At 49.9% G+C, this 12910-nt stretch overlaps 2 protein-coding genes across 2 annotated transcripts in view; both read right to left on the reverse strand.

Moving 5' to 3' along the window:
- Window positions 1-1831: 1831 nt before the first annotated feature.
- On the reverse strand, window positions 1832-6528 carry LOC115409333 (H-2 class II histocompatibility antigen, E-S beta chain-like). The gene is made up of 6 exons (XM_030120468.1): window positions 6392-6528; window positions 5265-5537; window positions 3620-3830; window positions 3031-3098; window positions 2636-2749; window positions 1832-2151 (listed from the first exon to the last, which is right to left on the reverse strand). The coding sequence occupies exons 1-6, from the start codon at window positions 6444-6446 to the stop codon at window positions 2126-2128; spliced, it is 747 nt and encodes a 248-aa protein (XP_029976328.1). The 5' UTR covers window positions 6447-6528; the 3' UTR covers window positions 1832-2125.
- Window positions 2200-12910, reverse strand: part of LOC115409139 (rano class II histocompatibility antigen, A beta chain-like) — a 32024-nt gene continuing 21313 nt past the window's right edge. The window contains exon 5 of the mRNA XM_030120140.1: window positions 2200-2635. Coding sequence (XP_029976000.1) covers window positions 2215-2635 — 421 coding nt within the window. The 3' untranslated portion in view covers window positions 2200-2214. The remainder of the gene's footprint in view (window positions 2636-12910) is intronic.

Raw genomic sequence — 12910 nt, forward strand, 5'->3', positions numbered from 1 at the left:
ATTTACCGGTCAATCTACGTTCCCACCCTCACCTATGGTCATGAGCTTTGGGTCATGACCGAAAGGACAAGATCCCGGATACAAGCGGCCGAAATGAGCTTCCTCCGTAGGGTGGCTGGGCGCTCCCTTAGAGACAGGGGGAGGAGCTCAGTCACCAGGGAGGAGCTCGGAGTAGAGCCGCTACTCCTCCACATCGAGAGGAACCAGCTGAGGTGGCTCGGACATCTGTTTAGGATGCCTCCTGGACGCCTCCCTAGGGAGGTGTTCCGGGCATGTCCCACTGGGAGGAGACCCCGGGGAAGACCCAGGACACGCTGGAGAGACTATGTCTCTCGGCTGGCCTGGGAACGCCTTGGGATCCTCCCAGAGGAGCTGGAGGAAGTGTCTGGGGACAGGAAGTCTGGGCATCCCTGCTGAGACTGCTGCCCCCACGACCCGGCCCCGGATAAGCGGTAGAAAATGGATGGATGGATGGAATATTCAAATAAAAATTGAGCTTGAAGGGAATATTTTTCACCGGACATTTTGACCGGCGGTATTAAAATATGTCAGACTTCGGCAGACTTTCCCGGTCAAAGTCCGGTAATTACCGGATAACGGAAACCCAGACACTCTCTCGCTCCAGTCCAGTGTGGTCAGGATGGGGGGTGTGTGAGGGGTCTGCTGGATGTGGAGTATGCTAGCAGCCCTGCAGGCTGGGTCTCCGGTCCTCAGAAGCTTTCAGGACCACTTCATTTAAAAAGTTCCAGAAGGTTCTTCTCCAGAGGTGCTGCTGACCTTCACTTCGTTACATCTGCAGCGTGTCTCATCAGAATCAGGGCAGAATGTTATTTTTATTTTGACGTCTTCAAGGTGCAGGTGCAGGTGTTCCTGGGAGGCTCTGCCCCCTGCTGGTCTTGATGTTCTCTGCAGGAACGTACCGCAGAACGGTATACAGCTTAGCCATCTTGCATTAGAACTGTTATAACTGCTGCTGATCCCTGGAGGATCAGCGTTGTTGCTGTGAGGGGGGGCCGCTCCACACACTGACCTGGAACCTGGGCTGGTGGCGTCTCCACTGGGGAGGTTGACTAGTTTCCCTGAGTGATCTCTGCTTCACAGCGTCTGGCTGGAACAGACGCTCTCATGCTCGTCTGGCGTGCCCCCCGCCGTGCCCCCCGCCATGCCCCCGCCATGCCCGCCACCATGTCCCCCGCCATGCCTGCCACCATGCCCCCCGCCATGCCCGCCGCCATGCCCGCCACCATGCCCCCGCCATGCCCCTGGGCCCGGTCTGGCCACCTTTGACCTGCAGCACCGTCCAGCAGGGCTGGGTTCTGCAGGTCAGCTCCTCGCTGGGCTCGTTGTTCTGGACTGGGTTCCTCCTCTCACTGAGCAAAGTGGATCTTTAGAACCTGAGGTTCCTCATCTTGATCCTGGAGATCCAGAGCCACTGAGGCTCCACAGCGCCACCTGGCAGCGCTGCGCCGCGGCGTCACCATAGAAACCCTTCTCACTTCCCTCACTCCTGTCCTCACCAAAGTAACTTTTCTTGGGAACCCCGGCACCACAGGTGGAGCAGGGCAGGAGGAGCAGCAACTGGTAGGAACCGGGTTCCTCTGACTCTGAACTGGTCTGAACCGGTTTCCTCTGACTCTGAACTGGTCTGAACCGGTTTCCTCTGACTCTGAACTGGTCTGAACCAGTTTCCTCTGACTCTGAACTGGTGTGAACCAGTTTCCTCTGACTCTGAACTGGTGTGAACCGGTTTCCTCTGACTCTGAACTGGTGTGAACCGGTTTGCTCTGGCTGGTGGTGTGGAGCTGAACAGGGACCAGAATGAGGACCAGAATCAGTTTCCTGGAGGTTTATTCTGGTTTCAGGACTGACAGCAGAAAAGTGAATCAGAGGAGTCGGGTTACATGAGATTCCAGAGCAGAGTTACACAAGAGACCAGCTGGTCCAGCAGGGTCCACATCAGACCTGGTCTAGGACCGACTGCAGGAACCTGGACCAGGTTCAGGTTCAGAGACCACAAAGCAAATTAAAGCTGAAGATGTTTTTTCTTCCATCTGAAAGACAGAAACTGGAGCGAGGACCAGGACCAGGATCAGGACCAGGATCAGGACCAGATCTGGATCCTGACTCAGCTGCTTGGAACCAGACTGTGCCCTGAAGAGACAGAAAGGGTCAAAGGTCAAAGGTAAGAAATCCTACAACACTTGGTAGAACGATCTAATCTGGGTTTAACCCGGTCTCTGACCGGTGTGGACCGGTTTGACCCGGTCTCTGACCGGTGTGGACCGGTTTGATCCGGTCTCTGACCGGTCTGGACCGGTTTGACCCGGTCTCTGACCGGTGTGGACCGGTTTGAACCGGTCTCTGACCGGTGTGGACCGGTTTGAACCGGTCTCTGACCGGTGTGGACCGGTTTGAACTGGTCTCTGACCGGTGTGGACCGGTTTGAACCGGTCTCTGACCGGTGTGGACCGGTTTGACCCGGTCCCTGACCAGTTTGACCCGGTCTCTGACCACTGTGAACCTGTTTGACCCGGTCTCTGACCGGTCTGGACCGGTTTGACCCGGTCTCTGACCGGTGTGGACCGGTTTGACCCGGTCTCTGACCGGTGTGGACCGGTTTGATCCGGTCTCTGACCTTGGGCCTTCCTCTTGTAGTAGATGAAACCAGCCAGAGACAGAACCAGACCCAGGGTCAGTCCAGAGGCTCCGATGATGATCTTGTTCTTCTCAGACTCTGGTAAGGACGGATCTGGAGGACAGACAGGAGACAGAGGGACAGACAGGTGAGGGACAGACGGGTGAGGGACAGACGGGTGAGGGACAGACAGGTGAGAGACAGACAGGTGAGGGACAGACAGGTGAGGGACAGACAGGTGAGAGACAGACAGGTGAGGGACAGACGGGTGAGGGACAGACGGGTGAGGGACAGACGGGTGAGGGACAGACGGGTGAGGGACAGACAGACGGGTGAGGGACAGACAGACGGGTGAGGGACAGACAGACAGGTGAGGGACAGACAGGTGTCTTTACCCCAGTCGGTGATCAGAGGGTCCTTCAGGCTGGCGTGATGAACCACACATGAGATCTTCTCTCCCAACCTGTTGGACACAAACCAGCATCCTTCAGTTCTGACTGGACCAACCCAGACCTGGACCTGGATCTGGATCTGGACATAATCTAGACCATGACTTCAGCCAGGTCCAAGCATTTGGACCTGGTTTGTAGCCCTGAATCTTAATGTGGATCAATGATAAGACCTCCCATCTGGGTCTGGAACCTGGACCTGGATATTGTCCTAAATCCTGAGGTGGTCCTGGTCCTGGATTTAAAACTGAAGCTGGACAAGCTCAGAGACTCAGTACTTGGGACCTAGATCTGGATTTGATCCTCATGTCTGGACCTGGACTGAAATTGGCCACTTGGTTCCTTGACTTGATTCAAGAACCTGGACTGGGTTCCAGGGACCAGGATGTGACCCCTCGACTTGGACCCAGTACTGAGTCCTTCTGCTGATACCTGGACCTGAACTAGGGTTGGACCTGGTAGCAGATCTGGACCCTGTGTTTGGACCTGGTTCCCGGTGTGTGGGCGTGGCCCCGGTGTGTGGGCGGGGCCTCACCTGGGCGTGTACTCCAGGTGGGAGTGGATCTGGTAGTACCAGTCGGCGTTGGCCATCCGCTCAGTGGACGTGACGTCCTCCGTGACTTCCTGTCCGTCCCTCAGCCAGCCCACCTGGATGTCTTCGGGGTAGAAGTCGTAGACGCTGCAGACCAACAAGCGGCGGCCGCCGCTGTCACGAGTCTCAGAGTGGATCCTCACGTAGGGCGCAACTGGAACCACAACCACCAGCAGAACCGGCAGGATCAGACAAGACCTGGAACCGGTTTGAGTCTGAACAACAAAGGAGGAACCTGAACAGAACCTGGATTCATCTTCACTGAGCAGAGAACAGCTGCTGGTTCTACTGTGGAGGTTCTCCAGTCTGACCACCAGGGGGAGCCGGAAGTTCTCCAGTCTGACCACCAGGGGGAGCCTGAAGTTCTCCAGTCTGACCACCAGGGGGAGCCTGAAGTTCTCCAGTCTGACCACCAGGGGGAGACTGAAGTTCTCCAGTCTGACCACCAGGGGGAGCCTGAAGTTCTCCAGTCTGACCACCAGGGGGAGCCTGAAGTTCTCCAGTCTGACCACCAGGGGGAGCCGGAAGTTCTCCAGTCTGACCACCAGGGGGAGACTGAAGTTCTCCAGTCTGACCACCAGGGGGAGCCTGAAGTTCTCCAGTCTGACCACCAGGGGGAGCCTGAAGTTCTCCAGTCTGACCACCAGGGGGAGACTGAAGTTCTCCAGTCTGACCACCAGGGGGAGCCTGAAGTTCTCCAGTCTGACCACCAGGGGGAGCCTGAAGTTCTCCAGTCTGACCACCAGGGGGAGACTCTCGATTAAAGCTGGTGTCCGGAGTTTCCCTTCGTTTCCAATGTGTGTATCATTTTTCAACAGAGCTTCAATGTGTCAGTCTGGTTCGATACTACAATATAATATTAGCATAAAGCAATATAAAAATGTATTTATGAGCCCCGCCTTCGTCTCATAGACCCCCATGTTATCCGAAAAAGTGCCGGTCAGCTTCAGCCAATAGATTTCGAGCTTCCGCCTTGTCGTGCCGTCAGTCAACGTGGAGCAGCCAGAGAGCACGTCGCTCGCCCAGCAGAGGAGAGTTAGCTCTGCAGCAGATATATCCGCCGTCTGCTGAACATCCACCGTAAACAGCTCAACATGGAGGAAGCTGTAGGACTGGAGGCGCTCATTTTCACCCGACAGATAACGCGCGTGCACAATTAAAGGGGCGTGGCTTGGTCGCTCATGAAAGCAGAGGGAGGGCGGAGCCTCCAGACGTTGGATTAAAAAAATTCTCTTTCAAAACTCCGGACACGAGGCTTAATCTCACGTTCAGTCAGACTAGATTAATCTCAGGTTCAGTCAGACTTTAGATTAATCTCAGGTTCAGTCAGACTTTAGATTAATCTCAGCTTCAGTCAGACTTTAGATTAATCTCAGGTTCAGTCAGATTTTAGATTAATCTGAGGTTCAGTCAGACTTTAGATTAATCTGAGGTTCAGTCAGACTTTAGATTAATCTGAGGTTCAGTCAGACTTTAGATTAATCTCAGGTTCAGTCAGACTTTAGATTAATCTGAGGTTCAGTCAGACTTTAGATTAATCTCAGGTTCAGTCAGACTTTAGATTAATCTGAGGTTCAGTCAGACTCACCTGCTTTAGACAGGATCCTTCTGTACCAGATTTCAATGTTGTGTTTGCAGAAGTTTTCTCGCTCCAGTTGCCTCCTAGCCAGCACAGCTGGATCGTTGCTTAAGCGTTCTGCATTCTTCACTCCGATTTCTGTGTATCCCACATATTTCCCCAGACTGCTGGAGTATCTGATGATCTCCAGCTTGTTGTAGAAGATGGAGTAGATGTACTCGATGTCTTTCAGCTCAGAGGAGTTGAAGTTACAGCGGGACAATTCCAAGCTCAGAAATCCATCTGAAAGCAGACAGACGAGAGTTCAGGGAATGTGTGTCATGGTGTGTGCTGGCCCGGGTCCCAGAGGCCCTCAGGCTCTGAGGCGCCCTCTGCTGGCAGAAATGTTTTCGCAGCAATAATGGAAGAGGTCTTTTCTGCTGAGTCATTGTCGGAAAGTGATCGATGATACAAAGCACAGAAATGCTTGTGTATATAACCGTGTGAGCGTTAGGTTCGAGCAGGAGGGGCCCTGTGTGTGTGTGTGTGTGTGTGTGTGTGTGTGTGTGTGTGTGTGTGTGTGTGTTCTCATCTGCTCTGCAGCTGAGATTAGTCCCACCTGCAGACAGTCAGGCTGTGATTGGAGGACTGGAGCTGCAGGGAGCAGAGTGGGGCACAGGTGTGTGTTCAGCGGTCTGGGGAGAGTGTGTGTTAATATCTCACTGAGGACAGAAGCTAAGCTAACAGGCTAACAGCGGACTGAGGACAGAGGCTAAGCTAACAGACTAACAGCGGACCGAGAACAGGCGAAGCTAATAGGTGAACGGACGCGTGCTTGGCATCCCGGGTGCTCTGGTACGTCTGCAGTCCATCCTGAACTTCGCTGTGTGCTTTAGCGCCCGTGAGCTAGCTTTTGAGCTGCTTCATCGAGCGAACAAAGATGGCGACCGACAACAAGGGCTGAAGTTGTTCTGCAAAACCTTGACGGCTCAAAATGTCGAAGATGCACTTCCTGAAATCTCTGCAGATGGTCTATCAGGGTCTATCAGGGTGTAGCAGGGTGTAGCAGGGTGTATCAGGGTCTAACAGGGTGTATCAGGTGTATCAGGGTCTAACAGGGTGTATCAGGGTGTATCAGGGTGTATCAGGTCTCCTACCTGCACTGTGTCCAGTGAGGAAGAGGAGCAGGATCCAGGTGAAGGATGAAGTCATGCTGCTGCTGCTGCTGCTGCTGCTGAAGCTCCTGAACAACTGACTCAGTCTGACTGAGAGACTCTTTAAAGCAGGAAGGAGTCACATGACCTGCTGCCACCTGTTGGCAGGAAGGAGTCACATGACCTGCTGCCACCTGTTGGCAGGAAGGAGTCACATGACCTGCTGTCACCTGTTGCCAGGTAGACTGTTGTTCTGCGAGGCGTCGGCTGTTGACAGACGTGACGTCAGAACACACCTGGATCTCCGGCCGACAGCAGAACCCTGCAGAGAGCCTGCAGTTTGGATTCAGACTCAGGCCTGAACCACCCAGCAGAACGTCAGTCTCTGCGGTGGATTTGACGGGTTCCACATCACGTTCTGGTGGAAACACCAGGAGAGTTTACTCACCATCATTTGAAGGTTCTCCTGAAGAACCCTGAGGTTCTTCACAGGCGCTATGGAACTCTCCAGATCCAGTCAAAATTTTATCCAATGTTTTCCCAGCAGGATCTCGGGGTGCGTGGCCGGAGCGCTGGGGGGGGTACTGGCCTGGGGTGGGTAGCCGCCCGTGTGGGCTGGTTCTCCCGGGGGGGTCATGGCCCTCCGCCCGGGGTGGGGGGTTCGGCTCTTGGGCTCTCGGCCCTGCCGGCTCCTGCCGGTCGTGGCTCCGCGGGGCCCGGGCCCCGGGGCTGCCGGGGTCCCCGGCCGGGGCTTTCCTCTGCCCCGTTTCTGGACCGGAGCGTGGGCGTCTGCCTGGGGGGGCGGCTTGGATCCGGGCTCTGTGATGTCCGCCGGCTGTCTGGGCTCTGAGGGCCTCTCTGGCCTGCTTCTGGCCTTCTCAGGGGTCAGAGGTCATATATGCATGATCACTATCACCATCACTGTCACCATCATATTCACATGATCACGCTGATCTTTAATCACTCTTCACATACTGGGTTACCTTGTCTTCTGGTGGTGGTTAGAATAATGGTGATCTGTAGCAGACCTCTCTTGATGCACGCCCCGAGTTTACTACTAGTCACTACTAGTTACTACTAGTTACTACTAGTTACTACTAGTCACTACTAGTTACTACTAGTTACTACTAGTTACTACTAGCGATATTCTCAAAAAAAAAAAAGGTTTGTAGTGTCCTTGCATTTCCTTCCTTCCCTACACCACCTTTTATTTTTATAGCCTGGTCTGTTCACTACTATGGTTTGTCAGGGGGAAAAAAGAAAATTATATGTATATATATATATATATATATATATATATATATATATATATATATATATATATATATATATATATATATATATATATCAGTGGCGGCTGCTGGTCTTCCGAAGAGGGGAAGCTCATTTTCAGCATACATTGTAATATGTGTAATCTGTTTTTTGTATGTAAATTCTATTAGCTTTCATGCCTTTTGTATGCCCTGTCAAAGTTAGACAGATCCTCAAAGCCCACTTGTGACCAGACAACACCTCCCTGAGATGGTTTCATCCAGAGGCATGGCCAGCAGGACATTTTATTGGTGACAGCACTTCAGTCAGCAGCTCACCTGGTCAGACCAGGACAGCTGAAAGGACCTGTTACTTTTCCCCACCTTTCGGCACCAGCTCAGTCTTAGGAGTTGATCTGTTCTGCAGTTTAACACCAATTTTCTCTTCGTAAAGAAGAATATCAAATGGCTTCGCCAAAATCCGGTCCACAACATTCACATTGTCTGCCGCTGTGTGCAGCTAGCGAGCAGCTGGAGCTGCTGGAGGCTGGAGCTGTGTGAGAGAAGGGGAGAAGCTCCACAGCTGCTAGTCCAGGACAGAAACCACAGAGTGACCGAAACGAGTCTCCAAACACAACGCTAGTCGTTTTTCACAAACACAAAGTCTCCAGGGATCAGCAAAGCCTCCGAATCAACTCAGAACAGCAGAATGAAAAACTTCAGAAGCACTTTGGTGCATTTTTTTTACTTCAAGATCACTGATTTGCTCATTTCGCTGTCAATCAAGCTTCAGACAGATCATCCAATCAGCACGCAGAAGCTCAGCGTCCAGGCGAGCCCACTGCCCCATAGACCCCCAGAGACGCTGAGCGTCCGATGGGCGGGACCAGCCCAGCATTTTATCCAATGAGCGTCCAGTTTCACTGCAGCAGAACAACCCACTCTAGCTTCCGCATGGACGCTCAGCGTCCGGCTGTTTAAAGCGCCGTGCCGCTGCGAGGAGGAGTGAGAAAAAAGCCGAGTCAATTACTTGAGATAAGTAGCCGATTCTGAACAAAAGATGAACGTGTTGTAGCGCATATCTAGTCAATGAAATGTTCACACAACAGTAAATATTGGACCACTTATTTTTTGACATTTTAGGGGAAGTTGAGCTTCCCTTGCAGTCTTAGAGCAATCGCCACTGATATATATATATATATATATATATATATATATATATATTAAGGCTGTGACTTTAACGCATTAGTTACGATTAATTAATTACAAAAATTTTAACGCGATAAAAAAATTATCGCAAATTGTTGCGGAACGTTTGTCACCGGGCGAGTTTCACCGGGACATATTTCGCTGTGACACAACAAGGAAACAGCTCCCGACTTGGTGACTTTCTCGTTAAATGTGGCGACTTTCCAAAGCCTCCTGGCGACTTTTTTTGTCAATAGCGACTAGCAACAAATTTAGCGACTTTTTCTGGCGCTCTGGAGACGTGACAGGACGCCTCGTTCTGCAGCTGCTGTCCTCAATGAGCTGCGGAGCTGCGTGAGCCCCTCCCCCGTCCCAAAGCACTCACAGACGGCCAGTCTCAGCAGCGCCCCCTGCTGCAGGCAGAGCAGAGAGCAGACCCACACCACTCCTCCACACTTCAGATGAATCGCGTGTGCGCAAATCCGCCGCTGCTCACTGCTGACAAACCAAGAATCAACAGAAGAAAATTCATTTGTAGTTCTAAACATATTTAGGGTGTTTTTTTAACTCACATTTTGCTTCTCCCATGACGTTATTCCTCTCTCCTACAGCGGCCATTACAATTACATGCAAATTGCAAATTAGGTGACGACCTCATCGAGCGACTTCTGGCGACTTTTAGGACAGCCAATAGTGACTTTCCTTACTGGGGAGTTGGCAACACTGCTCCCGACGACAGCGCACTGCTTGGTCTCCTGCACAGAAAATGTAGATTTAAAAAGCCAGCGGATGGCAGCGTGGATAAAACCAAAGCTGTATGCACATTGTGCAGCAAAGAATCTGCATCCCATCGCAGCACATCCAGCCTGCTGTATCATCTGAATGCTAAGCCTGTCGCAGCAGCGGCCAACACGCAAGCCTGGCATACAGCTAGAGTTGAAGAGGACGTCACTCCGACTACTTCCAGGACCCTCGCCCAGCCCAACAATAGTTGCACTAATCAGTGTGTATTGGTTTATTTGTCTTGGTTAAATTCCTCCTTCCCTGCTGAAAAAATGAACAGTGTTTTGTTGCTTAAGCTTATGTATCACTATATTGATTCACTATACCAAAACCCATTAGAAAAAGAAAGGTTCTCACTGATCTCGGGTCAGATATCGATATGAGATTAATTGACATTAATTAATTACAAAGGCCCTAATTAATTAGATGAATTTTTTTAATCGAGTCCCACCCCTAAGATATATATATATATATACAGTGGGGGAAATAAGTATTGAACGCATTAACTGTTTTGTCATTACATTTATTTCCAAAGATGCAATTCATGTGACATTTCTTCCAGACACTGGTATTAACTCAAATAATCCACACATGAAAAGAAATCACAACATTCAAATCCATAAATAGTGATTATGTGGAATTAAGTGCAATAACACAGGAAAAAAGTATTGAACACACCATGGGAAAGCTGTATAGTTTGTCAAGGAAAGGCACCATACCATCTCACACCTGAAAGTAATTAGTCTTTGTACTTCCTATAAGTGCAAACCAACATCAGCTGGGTTAGTGCTAATTGATGGCCCTATAAACAGGTTGTTTTTTCACCAAGTAGTCAAACAAGACACATCTCATGATGGGTAAAAGCAAGGAGCTCTCTCAAGACCTTCGCAGCCTGATTGTTGCTCAGCATCAGAATGGAACTGGTTACAGACTTATCTCAAAGAATCTGAGTATTCCAGTAAGCACCGTTGGGGCCATTATCCGCAAGTGGAAGAAGCATCACCTTATCATCAACAGGCCGCGCACAGGAGCTCCTCGCAAGATTTCTGACCAGGGAGTCAGAAAGATGGTCAGAAGAGTTCTCAAAGAGCCAAGGACCACCCGGAAAGCACTCCAGCAAGACATGGAGGCAGCAGGTACAAGTGTTACAGAGAAAACGATAGGCAATGCACTCCACCGCCATGGCCTCTATGGACGCTCAGCCCGCAAGACTCCGTTCCTCAAAAAAAGGCATGTTGAAGCTCGTCTAAAGTTTGCTAAACAGCATCTGGATAAGCCTGTGGAATACTGGGAGAATGTTGTCTGGTCAGATGAGACCAAAATTGAACTTTTTGGCTGTCATACTACACACCATGTTTGGAGGAGAAATGGCTCTGCACATCACCCAAATAACACTATACCAACAGTGAAGTTTGGTGGTGGAAACATCATGGCATGGGGTTGTTTCTCATCTCGTGGTACTGGCAGACTTCATATAATTGAAGGAGCAATGAATGGAAACATCTATCGGCAAATTCTTGAGATGAACCTCCTGCCATCCACCAGGATGATGAAGATGAGACGGGGCTGGACCTTTCAACAGGACAACGATCCGAAGCACACGGCAAAGTTGACTCTCGAACGGTTTAAAAAAAAAGAAAATCAATGTGTGAGAATGGCCCAGTCGATCACCTGACTTAAATCCGATCGAACATTTGTGGAAAGAACTAAAGATAAGGGTTCACCAGAGGGCACCAAAGAATATTCAGGATTTGAAGACAATCTGTGTGGAGGAATGGGCAAAAATCACACCTGAGCAGTGTGGGCGATTAGTTCATACATACAACAAGCGTCTGGAAGCAGTCATTGCAAACAAAGGCTTCTCCACAAAGTATTAAACCAGTCTCAGATAGTGTGTTCAATACTTTTTTCCTGTGTTATTGCACTTAATTCCACATAATCACTATTTATGGATTTGAATGTTGTGATTTCTTTTCATGTGTGGATTATTTGAGTTAATACCAGTGTCTGGAAGAAATGTCACATGAATTGCATCTTTGGAAATAAATGTAATGACAAAACAGTTAATGCGTTCAATACTTATTTCCCCCATTGTATATATATATATATATATGTGTGTGTGTATATATATATATATGTATGTATATATACAGTTTCTGTGTTGGTTGTCGGCTCTGTTTTGGTGTTGTCTAGATCGGGGGTTTGGGATGGTTCTTGGTTGCGTGTGGTGCGTTGACAACACTGTTGTGCATTGTGAATTTGTACATAGGTTGTGCCCCCCCCCCCCCCCCCCCCCCCCGTTCTCCCTGTCTTTATCTCTCTCTCTTTCTGTCCCTGCTCTCTGAGCGTCTCCGTCCCGGTCCTGTCCTCAGCCATGCTGGATGCCAGCTTTAAATAAAGGCAGCAGCAGGAGGAGACTCAGTCTCCTCCTGCTGCTGACAGTAGGGATGTGCGATACCACTTTTTTTCAGACCAATACCAAGTACGAGTACTTCATCTTCAGTACTCACCGATACCGATACTTGCATACCGATACTTTATATACATAAAATGTAAAATAATGCAATGAGATTATTTTTGAAAATGAATTTTATTTCCAATAAAAAGGCAGCCCAGCCACGATGTTTAAGTCCAAAATAATAGTCTGAAAAATAAAACAAGCAACTCTGAGTTTGCACTTATTTAAATGAAATTAAGTGCAAGATAAAACAATTTCTCTGAGTTTTACACTTTACATAAACTAAGGTTTTTAAATGTACTAATTTTAATGATTTTTTTTATGAACTAAAGTCAAAGATAGAAGTTTAAAGAGCTGCTGGTGTTCTCTGTGCTGCTCTCGGATCTCTGCTCTTCAGTTTCTCGGTCTTCTGCAGAGTTTGCCGTCGAGTTGCTGCCGGAGTTTTCTTTTTTCCAGCTCAACAGCGTCAGACTCTCGTCCACAAGCTTCGCCCTGAGGTGTTTAAACAAATTACTAGTGGGAAATGAACAACATCGCGCACCTCCTTTAGCAATTTTAGCATTGCAGAGTTAGCATTCTGCAAAGCTCGGCTCGTTTTCACTGATATAACAGAATTTCCACACCGGCGGTTCTGGTGAGACGAGCAGCCGTTCTGGATTCATCCTGTTGTCTCTGCTCTGGATGAGACTCATGGAGAATCAACCCGCTGCAGTGTCGCCCTGCGCCTGTCAGCGCCCCCTCCTGGAGAGGAGCTTCTTCCTCCTTCATGTTTGTCGGCAGCTTGCATCCCATTCGGTTGCACTACCGCCACCTGCTGGTGAGGAGGGCTTACTACGCGTGGGG

Source organism: Salarias fasciatus, chromosome 3, assembly GCF_902148845.1.
Source record: "Salarias fasciatus chromosome 3, fSalaFa1.1, whole genome shotgun sequence".
In the NCBI taxonomy this organism is placed as follows: Eukaryota; Metazoa; Chordata; class Actinopteri; order Blenniiformes; family Blenniidae; genus Salarias; species Salarias fasciatus.

Excerpts from the sequence above, each read along its gene's own strand:
- LOC115409333 (XM_030120468.1), bottom strand. The coding sequence starts at position 6,446 with ATGACTTCATCCTTCACCTGGATCCTGCTCCTCTTCCTCACTGGACAC. Across the intron at positions 3,831-5,264 it reads AAGGATCCTGTCTAAAGCAG|TTGCGCCCTACGTGAGGATC; the intron begins GTGAGTCTGACT and ends TTGTGGTTCCAG. Across the intron at positions 2,152-2,635 it reads CTACAAGAGGAAGGCCCAAG|GGCACAGTCTGGTTCCAAGC; the intron begins GTCAGAGACCGG and ends CTGTCTCTTCAG.